The sequence below is a fragment of the Hyaena hyaena genome, unplaced genomic scaffold, assembly GCF_003009895.1.
Source record: "Hyaena hyaena isolate Hyena2069 unplaced genomic scaffold, ASM300989v1 scaffold_164, whole genome shotgun sequence".
Lineage (NCBI taxonomy): Eukaryota > Metazoa > Chordata > Mammalia > Carnivora > Hyaenidae > Hyaena > Hyaena hyaena.
Genome location: NW_024080796.1, coordinates 2,983,880 through 3,000,057, shown reverse-complemented (window position 1 = coordinate 3,000,057; position 16,178 = coordinate 2,983,880). Strand labels below are relative to the sequence as shown.

Genomic DNA, 16,178 nt, shown 5'->3' with positions numbered 1-16,178 from the left:
AGGGTGACAGACTTCTGTTGATCCTAACGGTGGCAACAAAGGAAAGACCGATAGCAATGCCAGCTAACCAGTTCTCTCTCTTCAAGGAGTAGCTTTGGATTACTACTTACAGGGCATTTCAGTAAAAAAATAAAAACACTCTCATAATCGATATTTTTTTAACTAGAAATTATGATAGACATTGATTCTCTAGTTAGGGTCCGTGGGATCCTAGGAAGACCACTGAAGGGCTTCAGAGGGCTCATGAGGCTGCTGAAATTCTCTGCCAAAATGTGTGCATATACATTTTATCAAGGAAACGATTCCAAGGTTTCGTTCCATTTTCAAAGTGTCTGTGACACCCTGTTCCAGAAAAGTATTTTTAAGATTAAAAGCCACTGCTTACCATACACCTATAGGAAAATGCTGAGCGTGTGTGCCATCGGGTTTTAAGGGACAATGGAGCCTCCCCCAATTATGTCACCTCTCATTTTGTCACAGGCTTGTGATCAAGTATTATCTAGATGGCCCAGGCCTTAAATTCAGTTTAGAACAATAGATAAATCACAGGCTTTGGAAACCGACTGCTGTGACTCAAATCCTGAGTTGGCCACCAACTAGCTAAGTGAGCTCAGTTAAACGTGTTAAGCTTTCAGAGCCTCAGTTTCCTTCTCTGAAAAATGGGAATAATCATACTATCTGATTCATAGGGAGGAGGTAAGGGTTGAGAAGATCATGTGAGTGAAGTGTTTAGCCCAGTTCCAGACCCCACTTCTGACTGTATTATTTCATCAGTGTTACCTTTGATGAGCTTTAAAATGAGTACTAATAAAATCTTTAACTTCGAATATCTGTTTTTTAACAATACCAATTACTAGCTAGTGACCTTTTCATTACAGTTAAAAATCATCATGTTTTCAATTCCCCTTTGTTAATTGTTATCGATATCCAAAGCTTTAAAATTTTTTTAATGTTTTATTTATTTCGGAGAGGAGAGAGACAGCGTGATCAGGAAGGGGCAGAGAGAGGGGGAGATACAGAATCTGAAAGAGGCTCCAGGCTCTGAGCTGTCAGCACAGAGCCCATCGCGGGGCTGGGGCCCACACACCGTGAGATCATGACCTGAGCCGAAGTCGGACGCTTAACCAATTGAGCCACCCAGGCGCCCCTGATATTCAAAACTTTAGATGCCTGTATTGTGGCACTTTACATCCAATTCATTGCTATGCTAAAAATTTTGTATGTGGGCATGTTCAAAGTCTGATGTCTTTTCTTTGTTTTTATCCTATAACTAAAAAAACAAATCTAGCCTGTTGATTAATGCACCATTAAAACATTATACCAGTTTTTAGGCCACAATATGAAATAGAAAAAGCATCTGAAGAAACACAAATGAATGTACTGGGTTTATATGCCAAGAAATGTAAAGCACATACAGTTGTCTGAGCTATTTCTCTTTCCATACAAGGATAAGAACTCTAAGGAAATTAACAAATTTGAAATGTTGCTCTTTTTTTTTTCCCACAGCCCTTGTAGTGAGATTCCTGACCAAGCGCTTCATCTGGGAATATGATCCCACTCTTGGTAGGTCAAATTTTGTTGCTTCCTCCTTTCCACTCAAAGTTTATGATCCAAAACAAACAATGACGTGTTCTGTTGCAACCTTTTGAAGCACCTACCAGATGTTTGGCAAGTGCCAATCAAGTCATGCACAGAAGTCCTTAAAGAAGCTAGCCACGTGTGTCATGCCGTCTGTGCCTAGAACCAGGCAGGATTCTCACGCCTAGACGAGGAAATCAGGTCAAACTGGGGACCGGAAGGAAGGGGTACAACACGACGCCCATTGGTCGGGAAAGTTAGCATCGTTGTCACGGGGGAAGGAGGACCCAGCGCACAGGCTAACCTGTGGCCGAAGGGGATGGCATGCTGAGGAGAGGATGACGGTAGAAGAAGCCTTCTGAATGCTGATTTGGGGAAAACATAAAAGCAAACCACATTTCTCTCCAGTGAGTCTGATCAAAGCCTATTTAAAAAAGAAAAAAGTAGCAGCAAAATGGGTGTCTGGGGATCTTGCCAAGGAGCCGTCATGTTTTTTTAAAGAGTCCAAAACGTATTAGATACCTATTTAGTTATCTTCTTCAAAATAATGCTGAAAATCCATGGGTTCTAATTTAAGCCTCAGATTTTATTCTGAATGAATCCTTTGAGTTTCTGTTTCTTGTGCTTCAAGGAGCACAGCTGGAAAGGCAACAACTTTGAATCCAGAGGTGGGAAAGATATACATTCATCACTTCATTACCAGGCACAGCGTCCAGGCTAAGCTAGCCTCACTCAGGATAGTGGAATGGCAAAGAATATTCCTTTTTCTAAATTTTCATTTTGTTTTGTTTTGGATATTACTGCAAGTTTACATATGTTCATTTTAATTTTTTAATGTTTATTTATTTTTGAGAGACAGAGAGCTCGAGTTGGGGAGGGGCAGAGAGAGGGAGACACAGAATTCGAAACAGGCTCCAGGCTCTGACTTGTCAGCACAGAGCCCGACTGGGGCTCAAACCCTTGAACCTGAGATCATGAGCTAGGCCGAAGTCTACCACTTAACCAACTGAGCCACTCAGGTGCCCCTATATGCATATGTTCAATTTAAAAGGCAGTCTTCGTTGGGCACCTGGGTGGCTCAGTCAGTAGGGCATACAACTCTTCATCTCAGGGCTGTGAGTTTGACCCCACATTGGGTGTGGAGCCTACTAAAAAAAGGGGAGGGGGGGCTTCTTTCCCTTTGTGCCTCCTTTCATTGCTTTTATTCATTCATTCATTCAGCAAATAAATATTAAATGCCTCCTATGTGCCATATATATTACTCTAGTTGCTGAAGATAAATCAATAGGCAGAAAGAGAAAGCATGTGGCTTTTTTTTTTTTTTTTGAGCTAACAGCCTAGTAAAGACAGAAGAGTCGATAAACAAATATAAGTCAAATAGTGATAAGTACTATGAAGGAAGACTGAACAGAGAAGGGAATACAGAGTGATCTTACAGTTTATTTATTTTTTAACTTTTTAATCTATCTGGAACTTACTTTAGTGAGAAGTACACACTGAAGATCCAACAGTCTTTCCAAATAGTTGCTAAGTTTACTAAATGGTCCCCACCTTTTGCCACTGCTTTCGAAGCTGTTTTTTTTTAAATATACTGAATCGTTTACACTAAGCTTCAGTTCTAGATTTGCTTTTCATGTCCACTGCCAGTCCTGCCCTCTTGATAATTGTATGCTCTTTAGAACATTGTGACACACAGCAGAGAAAATCTTCTCTGTTTTTGCTATTCAGTAGTTTTTCAGCATCAATAATTTTTAAAATGTTTTGGATATAGCCACAGTCTAATCTTAAGAGGATGTATTTGGATCAAGAATGCCCTTGGTTTTAAAAAAATCAAACAATTATCTATTATTTGTCCCACGTAAGTAAATGCTTACTCTTCTATTTGTATTACTTATATAACCTCTACAAAGATTATAGTTCTGAGAATCTTAATGGCTATGGGAGCTCAGTAGAAAAATACTAACTTTATTTAGCAGTCCCAGTATAGCTCAACAAAGGATGAAGCTTATGAAAAAAAAAAAAGACCTCATAATTTTTTTTACCTCTCTGAATATGTTCCAGTAACTAATGTTACTATTTTAAATTAGTCTTAGGTGAGCCATTTTCCCTCTGCTTTTATTCATTCTGAAAAACAACTTTTGTTAATAAAAATCTGCCTGTATCAGTTATTTATAATGCAGACTTCCTTTACTAAGAACAATGAAACTTTATTGAGTGACCTTGTACTATACTGTTCAGAAAGGATTTCAGCTGCTAAGCAACCAAGCGTTGATCAGACTTCAGGAGCATCAGGCATATGACTCACTCCCAGGTGAGAGTTTTGCTAACTCACCCTGGAAACTGATGTGTGTGTATGTGTATGTGTGTGTGTATGTGTGTGTGTTTGCATGCTCGAAGTCCCCAATGTTCTAGCTTACACAAGTCCCCCATCTATTTGATTCAAGATGAATCAAGCATGCCCTGGGCTTAACTTCATACTGTCATAGAGTTTCAAAACCACCACCAAAAAAGGAAAGCTACCATTAAAAAGCAAAGTGGCATATTTGCAAAAACCAGTCTTGAATTTTGAATTCAGAGCCTTCCTCAAAACCATGGGGTATAAGATAACAGTCTATGTTAATTATACCTCAATAAAAGAAAGAAAGGAAAAAAATGTTTAATAATGCAGTTTTTTTCCACCTGTATCAGAATTATTGCCCCATGAGGAGCTGAAGACTATGAAGACCATTCCACATATTAACATAGTTGGAATAAGATCTGCTGCTCTGAAGTAAATCTCTGAAGAAAACTGTTTGCTACTATAATAGCAAATGAGTCCCAGACTTTTAGATCTCAGTAGGTTTTGCTTTTCTGTTTTGTGGGTTTTTTTTAATGTTTATTTATTTTTTAAGGAGAAAGAGTGTGAGTGGGGGAGGAGCAGAGAGAGAGAGGGAGAAACAGGCTCCAGGCTCTGAGCTGTCAGCACAGGACCTGACGCAGTCTTGAACGCACGAACTGCAAGATCATGACCTGAGCTGAAGTTGGATGTTTAACCCACCGGGCTAGCCCGGGGCCCCACTTTTTGTTTTTTTAAGGAGAGGGATTATCATAAGAACTCCATTTACGGATGCAAGCAAGGCTCAGAGGGTGAGAGAGAACCCTCTCTATTTGCACTTGCATTTCATAGAAGAAGCAAATATTTTTTAACATTCAAGTGTTTTGGAGGATATAATCTAAGAAAAATGTTCAATTCTTTACACGGGGCAATTTTAGTTTTCCTTAAATTTTTCTTATTTCACTGTGGGGTCAGTGCAATCTTTGTCAGAGACCAGAGCTGGTCTATGAATAGCATTTGAAAACCAGCCCTGAAGCCTATGAGATTTGGGACTTGCATCATCTGACCGGGAAACACGCTGCTGGTGGTGAGTATAACATTCTAGTTGTAGAACACGGTCCATGTTCTGACTAGATTCCCAACAAGAACTGAATCCCTGCTTCGGAGAGTCCTATTACCCGCAGGGAGTGCGGATCATGCCAGAGAATACGGTAAAGGCTGACATGATGTATAGTTGTATGTGTGCGTGTGTGTGTGTTGAGGGGGTCTGGAGAGGAAGAGAGAGACTACTCGTCAGCGCTTACCACACTACTGCTACTATATTGGAGGCACTCTACTCCATTTGAATGGATTGCAGGGTCTCTATCTCTCTAGTAAAGGCTCAGACAGGAACAAGGGTAGGAATTGGCAGACAGATCCACTGGCCCTTTGATTGTGTGATTGGTTCTTCCTTCCTGCACTGCAGTACCCTCTGTTTGGAAAGTCTTATCCAAGAGAGAGGCACACCCAGAACAAATTTCCTCAGCTAGATACTAAGGCCGAGGTGCTCAGCCAACTCATGGAACTATTTAATATCGGCACAGCAAGGAACTTAAAGATGGTCATTTGACAAATAAGGAAACAAGTCCAGCGAAGTAAATTTATCTAAGCTTCTGTGGCTAGATTGCGGTTAGGCCAGGAATAAGACTCAAGTCAAACAACAGAACTCAAGTCAGTACAATGTCCACTGTAGCATAAATCAACATTACTAACTGCTGTTGTTACTGCCCTGGCTAAATGTCCATATCAACATGTTGAAATTTGCAAAAAGCTAAACTGGTAAAAGGATTAACCACTAACAGTGTCCCTCTGAGCATCAACTTCTCTTAGAATATACAAAATATACTTCTATTTATAAAAATGTTGCTGAATGCAGGTTTTAAATCATGTATCGCTCATATACAATGAAACTCAGATATAATTTTTAATATGCCTAATTCCATCTTGAAACTAATAACTGGTGTTATAGTATATGATATTTTGTTCCATACAGATATATGCCTTAAATAATCCCCCCCGCTTCCCTTTTTTTTTTTTTAATTTTTTTTTTTTTTTTTTATTTCTAGGAGAGAGAGAGAGAGAGAGACAGCGTGAGCAGGGGAGGGTTAGAGAGAGAGGGAGTCACAGACTCTGAAACAGGCTCCAGGCTCTGAGCCGGCAGTCAGCACAGAGCCCGACGCGGGGCTCGAACCCACGAACCGCGAGATCATGACCTAAGCGAAAGTCGGACGCTTAACCGACTAAGCCACCCAGGCGCCCCCCCCCCCGCTTCCCTTTAAAAAGATAAAAAGACTGGGGAGCCTGGATGGCTCAGTCGGTTGAGCTTCCTACTCTTGATTTAGGTTCAAGTCTTGATCCCAGAAAGCCCCAAGTCAGACTCTGCACTAAGCATGGAGCCTGCTTAAGATTTCCTCTCTCCTTCTCCCTCTGTCCCCTTCCCTCTCCACGCACACATGCACACACACTCTCTCTCAAATAAAAAGAGAAAGAAAACAAGACTCCAAATTCCATTTTAAGTTAATATGCATGAAATGAGAGCTGTGTCCGCTCTTCACACACATACACATTGTCTCTTATGTTTTAAAATGCACAGTAGAGTTTAATTCCAAAAAGTGCTTATTGGTACCTTTTTTAGAATTACATCTTCTTTCAAGTTAGCACCCAGACGTACCACATCTCACCTGTGTGGGCTCTACTTTCACAGTTTACACGAAGATACGCGTTTCTAATGAGAGAGAAGAGGCTTAAGGAGAGAAGGCTCAAAATGGCATAAAACCGGTATTCAGCGCAGATGAAATCACTGCCGTTCCCCGCTGCCGTGTCTGTGGCAGACATTCCCTCATTTCCTGCATTTCATCACTTTCGTTTTAGCTAACAGCCAGCGGATCGCACAACTCCATGCAATTTTCATTATATTCCATTTCCCCCCTACTGTGGCCTTCTGTGGTTGGAACACATATCCTGTTTATCATGGAAGGAACAGAGAAAAATGTCCCTGTCTGTCAGGCAACTTATGGTGTCAAGAGATGGAAGAGAGCCCAGAACTCTGCTTTCCAGGCCCCAGGGTAGATGCCAACCCTTTGAAAAAGGAAGGTAGCACCAAGGCCACCACAGAAGAGTAGCAGGAGAAACAGAAAGGGCATAGACCCCAGCACGCATGCTGCTGTCTGGGCCTCTCTTCCTCAAGCCGGAGCACGGAAGATGCAAAAGGAAATCCCTGAGAGAATGTTTATACATGAGGAGTTGCTGTAAATGGTATTTTGTTTCGTTTCTTCTTCTTTTTTTAATTTTTAAATGTTTATTTTTGAGAAAGAGAGAGAGAGAGGGAACGCAGGGGAGGGGCAGAGAGAGAGGGAGACAGAGAATCCAAAGCAGGCTCCAGGCTCTGAGCTGTCAGCACAGAACCCGACGTGGGACTCGAACTCGTGAACCACGAGATCATCACCTGAGCCGAAGACTGCCGCTTAACTGAATGAGCCGCCCAGGTGCTCCTATAAGCGGTATTTTAGAGCATTAAACTATACAAAAGAATAATCTCCCATTTAACGTAAAGAACAGAGGGATGAAATGTTCTAGAATTGAGACTAATTGTACATACCATGTATGGGTTACCTATTCTAAGAGAATGACAATGCTGCAAAATACGCTTATTAAAATATGTTGACTGTAACCTCACATGTTTTGAGAAAGAGAGCACTTGAGCGGGGGCGGGGCAGAGAGACACAGAACCTGAAACAGGCTCCACACTCAACACTCAGGGCTTGATCTCACAACCATGAGATCATGACCTGAGCTGAAATCAAGACTCTGGTGCCCAACAGACTGAGCCACCCAGGTGACCCAAACATAACCTCGCTTTTAAATTTTACTATTTAGGGGTGCCTGGGTGGCTGTCTATAGAACGTCCGACTTTGACTCAGGCCATGATCTCGGGCCTGTGAGTTCGAGCCCTGCGCCAGGCTCCACGCTGACAGCTCAGAGTCTGGAGCCTGCTTCGGATTCTGTGTCTCCTTTCTCTGTCTGCCTCTCCTCTGCTCGTGCTCTGTCTTTTAAAAGATGCACATTGTACTGCTCAGAAAAGACTGCAGTCACATGCCACGCCTGTGGCAATGATCATGCCACAGGGCTGATGGCAGGTAGAAGGCTACGTTCTGTGACTTAGTTAAGCCTCTTTTCTGAAGTTTGCATTCTCAGGTAGGGCATTATATTGGCAGCAAAATAACAAAAAACTCTGGTCAAAAAAGAAATAGTCGATGAGATGAAGAAATGAAAGTCAGAAAAATGAGATAGGAACAAATAAATAAAAGGACTGGCTCACTGGCTACCCTGATGAGAGAGAAACTTGCAAGTTTTTTTGGTAGGTTAGTGGGTTGGTTGGTGATTTGGGTAGCTTAGATGTAAAGAGTTAAGTTAATCATACTATTCTATCCATTTGCTTCTGAAGCCTTTACATTACTTATATTAGTTTACATTATTGCATCATTTCTATTAGATATTATTATATTTTGGTTATTATATATATTATTTATACTTGAATTTCACTTTATTTTTCCTGCATTCACCATTCTGACACTGTTGCCCTCCTCTTTCCCTTAGGTGTATAATCGAATATGTTTGATACTTAGCATAGCGGTAGAAGTCAAATTCCAAAGGCAGTCTTCCTGAGCTCCAGTGCCAAACTACCACTTACCACTTACCCCATGTGACCTTTGACAAGTTATTAATTGTGTCCTGTGTAGAATGGAGTTAATAGTAATACCCGCTACAGAGATATTTGTGAACAATAAATGAATTAATATAAGTAGAACATTTAGAACAATTCTTGTTCAAATGGTAAGCAGTATATACCAGGTATTACATATTTCTTGAAAAAGGTATTTTTTCTGTATATCCATATACTTTAAATTTACATAAATTTCTTTGTGCTATAGATCTTCCTAGACAGGTAATCACGTGATTTTTTTTCCTTTAGTATTTTCTTTCCTTTAGTGCTTTAATGTATTAAATTGCATGGATAGAAACAATATTCCAATTATGGGGCACCTGGGTGGCTCAGTTGGTTAGGCATCCAACTTTAGCTCAGCTCATGGTCTCACGGTCTGTGAGTTCGAGTCCCATGTCAAGCTCTGGGCTGACAGCTCAGAACCTGGAGCCTGCTTCAGGTTCTGTGTTTCCCTCCTTCTCTGTCCCTCCTCTGCTCACTCTCTGTCTCTTTCTTTCTCTCAAAAATAAATAAATGTTAAATTTTTTTTAAAAAAGAAACAATATCCAAATTATGGAAAGAGCCCAAATTTCCATCAACTGATGAATGGATAAAGAAGAGGTTGTATGTATATACAGTGGAATATTACTCAGACATAAAAAAGGATGGAATCTTACCATTTGCAACAACGTAGACAGAGATAGAGAGTATCATGCTAAGCGACATAAGTCAGTCAGGGAAGGACAGATACCACATGATTTCACCCGTATGTGGAATTTAAGAAACAAAACAAATGTTGATGGGGGAAGGGAAAGAGAGGCAAACCAAGAAACAGACACTTAGCTAGAGAACAAACTGTTGGTTAGCAGAGGGGAAGTGGGTGGAGGGATGGGTGAAATAGGTGATGGGGATTAAGGAGTGTCCTTGTGATGAGCACCAGGTGTATAACTAACTGGAATTTAACTAAAAACTGAAAAAAAATTGCATTGATAGATTTTTTAAACACTCTGCTTTTCTGAAATAAACTTTAACTGATCAGTGATGTACTTTTCTTATTACACTGTTGGATTCAATTGGATAATATTTTATTTAGAATTTATGAATCTAGGGGCACCTGGGTGGCTCATCCAATTCTTCATCTTGGCTTGATCATGATCTCATGATCCATGGGACTGAGCCCCGTGTCCGGCTCTGCACTGATAAGAGTGGAGCCTGCTTGGGATTCTCTCTCTCCTTCTCTCCTTGTGCCCCTACTTGCTCTCTCTCTCTCTCTCTCTCTCTCTCAAAAAAAAAATATAAACTTAAAAAAAAGAATTTATGAATCGATGTTCAAGAATGAAAGGAACCTATAATTTCATTTTCTTTTTTCTCTTACTACTTTTGTAATACTTACTAGAATCAACATATGCCCCATAAAAGGAATACGATAGATACCCTTTTTCTATTTTCTAGAACAACTTGCTTATTAAACAAGGAGATTTCTAGAAATCTCCTTTAAAACCAATTGGATCCACTTGCTTTTTATGATTAGAAGAGAGCTACAATTAAAGTCTAAACTTTTACTGATTATTGACCAACTTAAGTGCTCTAGTTCTCACATCACCCATCCATGCATCTTCTAACCCAAGAATTTCTCAGGGTTTGAAATGTGTTGGCATATAGTTCCCGATATTGTTTTCATTTCATCAGAATATGTAGTTATTTCTTCTTTTATGCTAAATTTTGCTTGATTACTCCTTCTCTTTCAATGTACTAGCTAGCATTGCCAATTTTTTATCTCTACCCACACCTCCTTTTTTAATACTTTCATGCCCCATGCTTTGGTTTGTTAACCTTGTGTCATTTTTTCTTCTGCACTTTTTTATTTCTTTCTTCATATTTTCTTGGATTTATTCTATGTTCCTCTTCTGATTTGTTGAGTCAACTACTTGGCTCACTTTTTGCCTACTCTTATTTATTGATGTCATCTTCAAGAGTAAGACAAATGCATCAGCTCACTCAAATATGGCTCCTGTCTCTCCGCAGCCCTCACACCCTGATACACTGGCATCATCTAAAATAGTAATTCTCAATTGCTTTCAGTGTGGTTTTATTGCTTTGTTTTACTCCATTGGGACCTTGAATTCAGTTTTGCTGGTGAGAAGTCTAATGTCAATCTGAGTCAAGTCCTTTGTAGGTGATGTGCCTTTTTTCTGTAGGTCCTTCAAAAGTTTTCTCTATCATCGACATCCCTAAATTTTGCTGTAATTGTTTTATATGTGGGGCTTTCCCTCTTGTGTGCCCTTTAGTCCTTTCGAACTGAATTGTTCTGTGTCTTTCCTCCTTGGAAGTTCTCAGTTAGTACAGCCTCAACTATGCTCAGCCCCCTGTGTGTTGTATTCTCTTTGAGGCTCATTTTAAAAGAGATAATGACATGTCTAGATCTATTTCCCATCCCTCTTATATTTTACTTTTACATTTTTCTTCTTCTTACCGTTTAGTAATATCTTCTGGAAGAGTCCCTCCACCTGACCTTCAGCTCGGTCAGACATTTGTTGAGTTCATTATTTCAACTGTTCTAGTTTTCACACAGAGCAGCACCACTTGGTATTTATTTTAATCTCTCCTTTCCATTTCATGTGGTGAAAGGTGCACTCAGACCACCCAAAGTTCTCACATCTGCTAACTTCTCCTCACCCCAGGAGAACTTGGGGACCACTCTGAGATTAACCTATGAGCCTTCAGCTGGTACTGAGCTGTTATTTTTCTACCTCGAAGAGGTAACATGAGCAAGAGAACTCTTTCTGTGTCTCCCTCCCTATGGCCCAGCCTTCCTCTGCTTTCCTCACAACCTCCAAATGTGGGGCCCAACCTCCTTCCACTGCCACAAGGGTTTCTCATAGCTTTAAATGGTCATTTTCTACATGGATGGCTGTCCCCCCCCTCTAATGTCTATCACATTGTCGGGGCTGAGGTCTTGAAAGAAACGAACAGCTCCTGCTTCTACATCGTCTTGTCAGGAACAGTCGTTAAAAGTGATTTCCAGAAACTGGATTTTAGGAGTATCAAGACAGAACGCATTTTTGTGGGAATCACTTTCTCAGTCCAGGAGGTGGGAGCCATATTTTAGGAGGAAGAGATCAGAAAGCTGAGCTCATAGGAGAATAAAATGAGTGAAGGGACAAGGAGATGCTCCCGTGCTGCACCCTGCAAATCTGTGGCTCCTACATGAGAACCTGTACTTCCAGGAGCTCAGAGTACAGAGATGGCACATTCTTACACACCCATCCCCTCCTCCCTAGGATGCACGTCTCCTTATGCCAAATAAACAGACATACTTCTGTGACTAAAGATCAAATTAAATCATGCGCTTAGTTACTTTTTTATCTTTTTATTTTATTTTTTTTCCGCTCATTCCTTCAGAATCAACCTACCGACACCAAGCAACCATTGATGATGAAGTTGTCTCCATGGAGATACTAGATACTGCTGGTCAGGTAAATAAAGGGTTCCGCCAAAATGCTTTTTGTATTAAATAAAAATGGTATGTGTATGTGCATACTACGAACAAAATTAAGATATTTTCCTATAATTAACTAATGATGTCTAAAGACTTTTTCCTTTAATTATCTAGTTACATATGAACATATTTGCAACAGATTATGTATGCATCCTTATATAAATTAACTAGTCCTTCAGGAGTGGGGGGGGTTGAAAATAACATTTGCATGACATCATCCAGAATAGAATTACCAGCATATATTTTGGGGGGATGGCAAGATATTAATAGGTTCATGGTTAAGTGTTTCGGTTTTTTGTTGTTTTTTTTTTTTAATTTAAAAAAATTTTTTTCACTTATTTCTGAGAGAGAGAAAGAGCATGAGCAGGGGAGGGTCAGAGACAGAGGGAGACACAGAATCTGAAACAGGCTCCAGGCTCTGAGCTGGTTGTCAGCACAGAGCCCGACTCGGGGCTCGAACCCACGAACCGTGAGATCATGACCTCAGCCGAAGTTGGACGCTCAACTGACTGAGCCACCCAGGCACCCCTGTGGTTAAGTGTTTTGAAATGCTCTGATAGAGTTAAGCATGTATTTTTTACTAGAGAAATCCTCAGAACCTTTAGTATGCCTTAGTATAAGATGAATCCTTAAGAGTTTCAGTATCTATCATATTCCAAACTTTTATAACCTCCGAATATTTTTTCAGAATACTTTATTTTGGGAATCTCTCCTGTAATTTTCTTTCCAGACCTAACCACATCCTATTGAAAATTTGAGCCACGTAATTGAACAATAATAATCCATGAAAAAGGAAGCTAATATAGATTTGCTTTGAAGTCAGTATGTTCTGAGATTACAAATGGGTTCTTGGGATAGGTTTAGTTCCCAAGGATAAGAATGACCGCTAAGAATGAAAGTTAGGAAACGGATGGATTCCATAGTGCTTCGTCAGTGACCTATGACCCAAAGAAGACTTGAATTAAATTATTTAATCCAAGAAATGTTCTTGTAACTAGCTATACACTTTCCTTTCTCACCATCACTTCCTTTTTATGTATGCTTCCCCTTCCACCCAGCCCTGATTCTAGAAAGAGGCAACAGGGAATTACATGCCTGCAAAGGGTATATGAGCCCATGAGAGCAATGCATTTTCAAATCACACGTGCTACTTTCCTAGGAAGGAGTGATCACCTCATTAGAAGATCACTTGAAATGGGGGCGCCTGGGTGGCTCAGTTGGTTAAGCGTCCAGTTTCAGCTCAGGTCATGATCTCACGGTTCCTGGGTTCAAGCCCCACATCGGGCTCTGTGCTGACAGCTCAGAGCCTGGAGCCTGTTTCAGATTCTGTGTCTCCCTCTCTCTCTGACCGTCCCCCATTCACGCTGTCCCTCTCTCTCAGAAATAAATTTTAAAACAGAAAGAAAATCACTTGAAATGAATTTCCATCATTATTGGGACTGTATAATATTTCTGTGGTGTTAAGATAGAAAGAAAGAGAAAAAAATAGCCCAAAGCTCCTAGTTTTGAGTTTGACTACCCATTTGCTCACTGTTTTTCTCTCTCTGGTGCCTAACTGTCTATAATCTGAAGACAAAAGAGACTAAAGTGAAAAACAAAATCAAAACCATTCACTAAGCTGTGCCTCTAAGTCTGACCTCTGTAGGGTGGGGTAATGTCTACTTGTCTATTACCTATTTGCCAATTCTTTAATTGTGATGAAAAGCCTTGGGGGCGGTGTGGCCCAACTAAGATAATTTCTTTATAGTTCTTGTAATTACGGATTTAATGATATGGTAAGAAGAAAATTAGAAGCAGAAAGCTAAAGGTCTATGCACTTGGAACATTTTTAGTTCCCCGACGTAGCTTGCTATGAGTAAGTAATGCTTCTATTCCAAACTGATTGAGAAGGTAAGCTTGTTCAGGCAGACTATCAAGAAATTTTAATGACATGGAATAGTAATTAAGGGATCACCATTGGCATTAGCCGCATCTATACATGGTGATTACTTCAAATTCTCCCAACTGCCATTGCTTTCTTGTCAACAGGAAGACACCATCCAGAGGGAAGGACACATGCGGTGGGGGGAAGGCTTTGTGCTGGTTTATGACATTACTGACCGAGGAAGTTTTGAGGAAGTGCTACCACTCAAGAACATCCTGGATGAGGTCAAGAAGCCCAAGAATGTGACTCTCATCTTGGTCGGAAACAAAGCTGACCTGGACCACTCCAGACAGGTTAGTACCGAAGAAGGGGAGAAGCTGGCCACCGAATTGGCATGTGCTTTCTATGAGTGTTCTGCCTGCACCGGAGAAGGGAACATCGCCGAGATATTCTATGAGCTGTGTCGAGAGGTGCGCCGCAGGAGGATGGTCCAGGGCAAGACGAGACGACGCAGCTCCACCACGCATGTCAAGCAAGCCATTAACAAGATGCTCACTAAAATCAGCAGTTAGGCTGCACTGTTCTTGCAAAGTCCCTGCTGAGGCGGGCCAGGTACTTGGAAACACTTTCTTGCCCTCTTTCCCCCCGCCAAAAAAATAAAAGAAAACACTCCGTTCCTTGTTCTGACTCTGGGAAATGCCTGGGCTTCCCATTGTCCCAGGCTTCCTACATGTTGGAAGTCATAGGGTGTTTTATGCCATATTAGTGCTGACAGTGTCTCCCTTTCCTGCTTGAATAAGATACACTCTATTGCAGTTTGAACCTGTAATCACCAGAGATTCTGAAATGGCTGGGTTCATATTGAGCTATTTTTAGGCATCCTCACCTTGCTTCAATAGTTTGGAGGCTTTCAAAGGCATTTTTAAATTCCATTCCCTGTCAAAGACTGCAAATGATCGTCTTAAACGTCTAAGGTGATAGAAAATCCAGTAAAAACCCAGGAAGAGAAGCTGAGACAGTGGAGCAGGGAATAGAGCCCTGGTTCCCTTTTGAAATGAGGACTTTCTTAATTATCATACATCATCTAGTTTTTCTTTAACCCTTGTTCTTAAATTCAAACGTGTTCTCACAAAGTTTTCCACTGTAGTAGAGTTCCCATTTCAATTTGAGCGGGCTCTCTCAGTGAGTTATTGATCATTGTTCTGATTCCTCTTCTGTGGCTTCAGTAAGAGTTCAATATAAGAGAGGCAGAATTGATCTTCAGATCCTGCTGGGCCATTTCTCACAAAGCCCTGGGCAATGTAAAGACTTCAGAAGTTTTTTCACTAAACTCTGACTTTATTGAATGCTATTGGAGGAGTTAGGTTAGAGCTGTCTGATTCATTTGTCTCTCTGCTTATCATCTTAGCAGAAAGAAAGTAGTCCAGAAAAAAAAAAAAAAAGAAAAAAAGAAAAATTAAGAATGAAGCTGAACCAACCTTCCACTGGGGGAGCCAGTAAGAAAAATTAGCCTCTGATTCATTAAATTGGCTACATGACTTCTTCTCATTTTTAGGATAAGTTAATTCACTTAGAATTCAGAAAAGAGTGAGTGATTAAAGTTCACTATACCTGAATAAGTGTGTATAAAACAGATTCTTCTATTGTGAAAGTGCAGTCTATAACTGATAAAACTTTATGATTTTTTTTTCCCTCTTCCGCCCCCATGTATCAAGATTTGGGCACTTTATTTTAGAAGAAAATATATATCTTTTACATATGTGTGTATTTATAAATGCATAAGTATATGTATAAGAATTTGTAAGAGTTCGAGGCTTTAATTCACCAATGCATTTGGACAATTTGGTGTAACTATTTTATGTGATATAATAAAAAGCATAATTTTCACATTCTGTCACATCCAAGCAGTCTTTCTTGTGATAACATGAAAAGTCTGTAATTTTAGGAAACACTTGAAAAGACAATCAAATCACAGAGTTGATGAAGCAGTGAATGTGATATGAAAAATAAGCTCCTGTTCATAATAAAGCTGGTTTTTTAGGATGCTTAGATGTTATTTTAGGTACTTTATGTATTATCAAATCCTCAAATACCGTATACAAGAGATATTGCAACGATCACAATTGCAAGAATGAAGATTTTGAGCCACGAGAAAAAATAATAGCACGGCTCTTCAGTGGGT

The 16,178-nt window shown here is 40.2% G+C and overlaps 1 protein-coding gene across 1 annotated transcript; it reads left to right on the top strand.

Moving 5' to 3' along the window:
- Window positions 1–1,506: 1,506 nt before the first annotated feature.
- On the top strand, window positions 1,507–15,882 carry RERG (RAS like estrogen regulated growth inhibitor; the record flags this gene model as incomplete). The annotated part of the gene is made up of 3 exons (XM_039239964.1): window positions 1,507–1,563; window positions 12,036–12,109; window positions 14,161–15,882. Coding segments are annotated over 3 exons (539 nt in total), but the record flags the coding sequence as incomplete, so codon positions are not given.
- Between the last annotated feature and the right edge of the window lie 296 nt (window positions 15,883–16,178).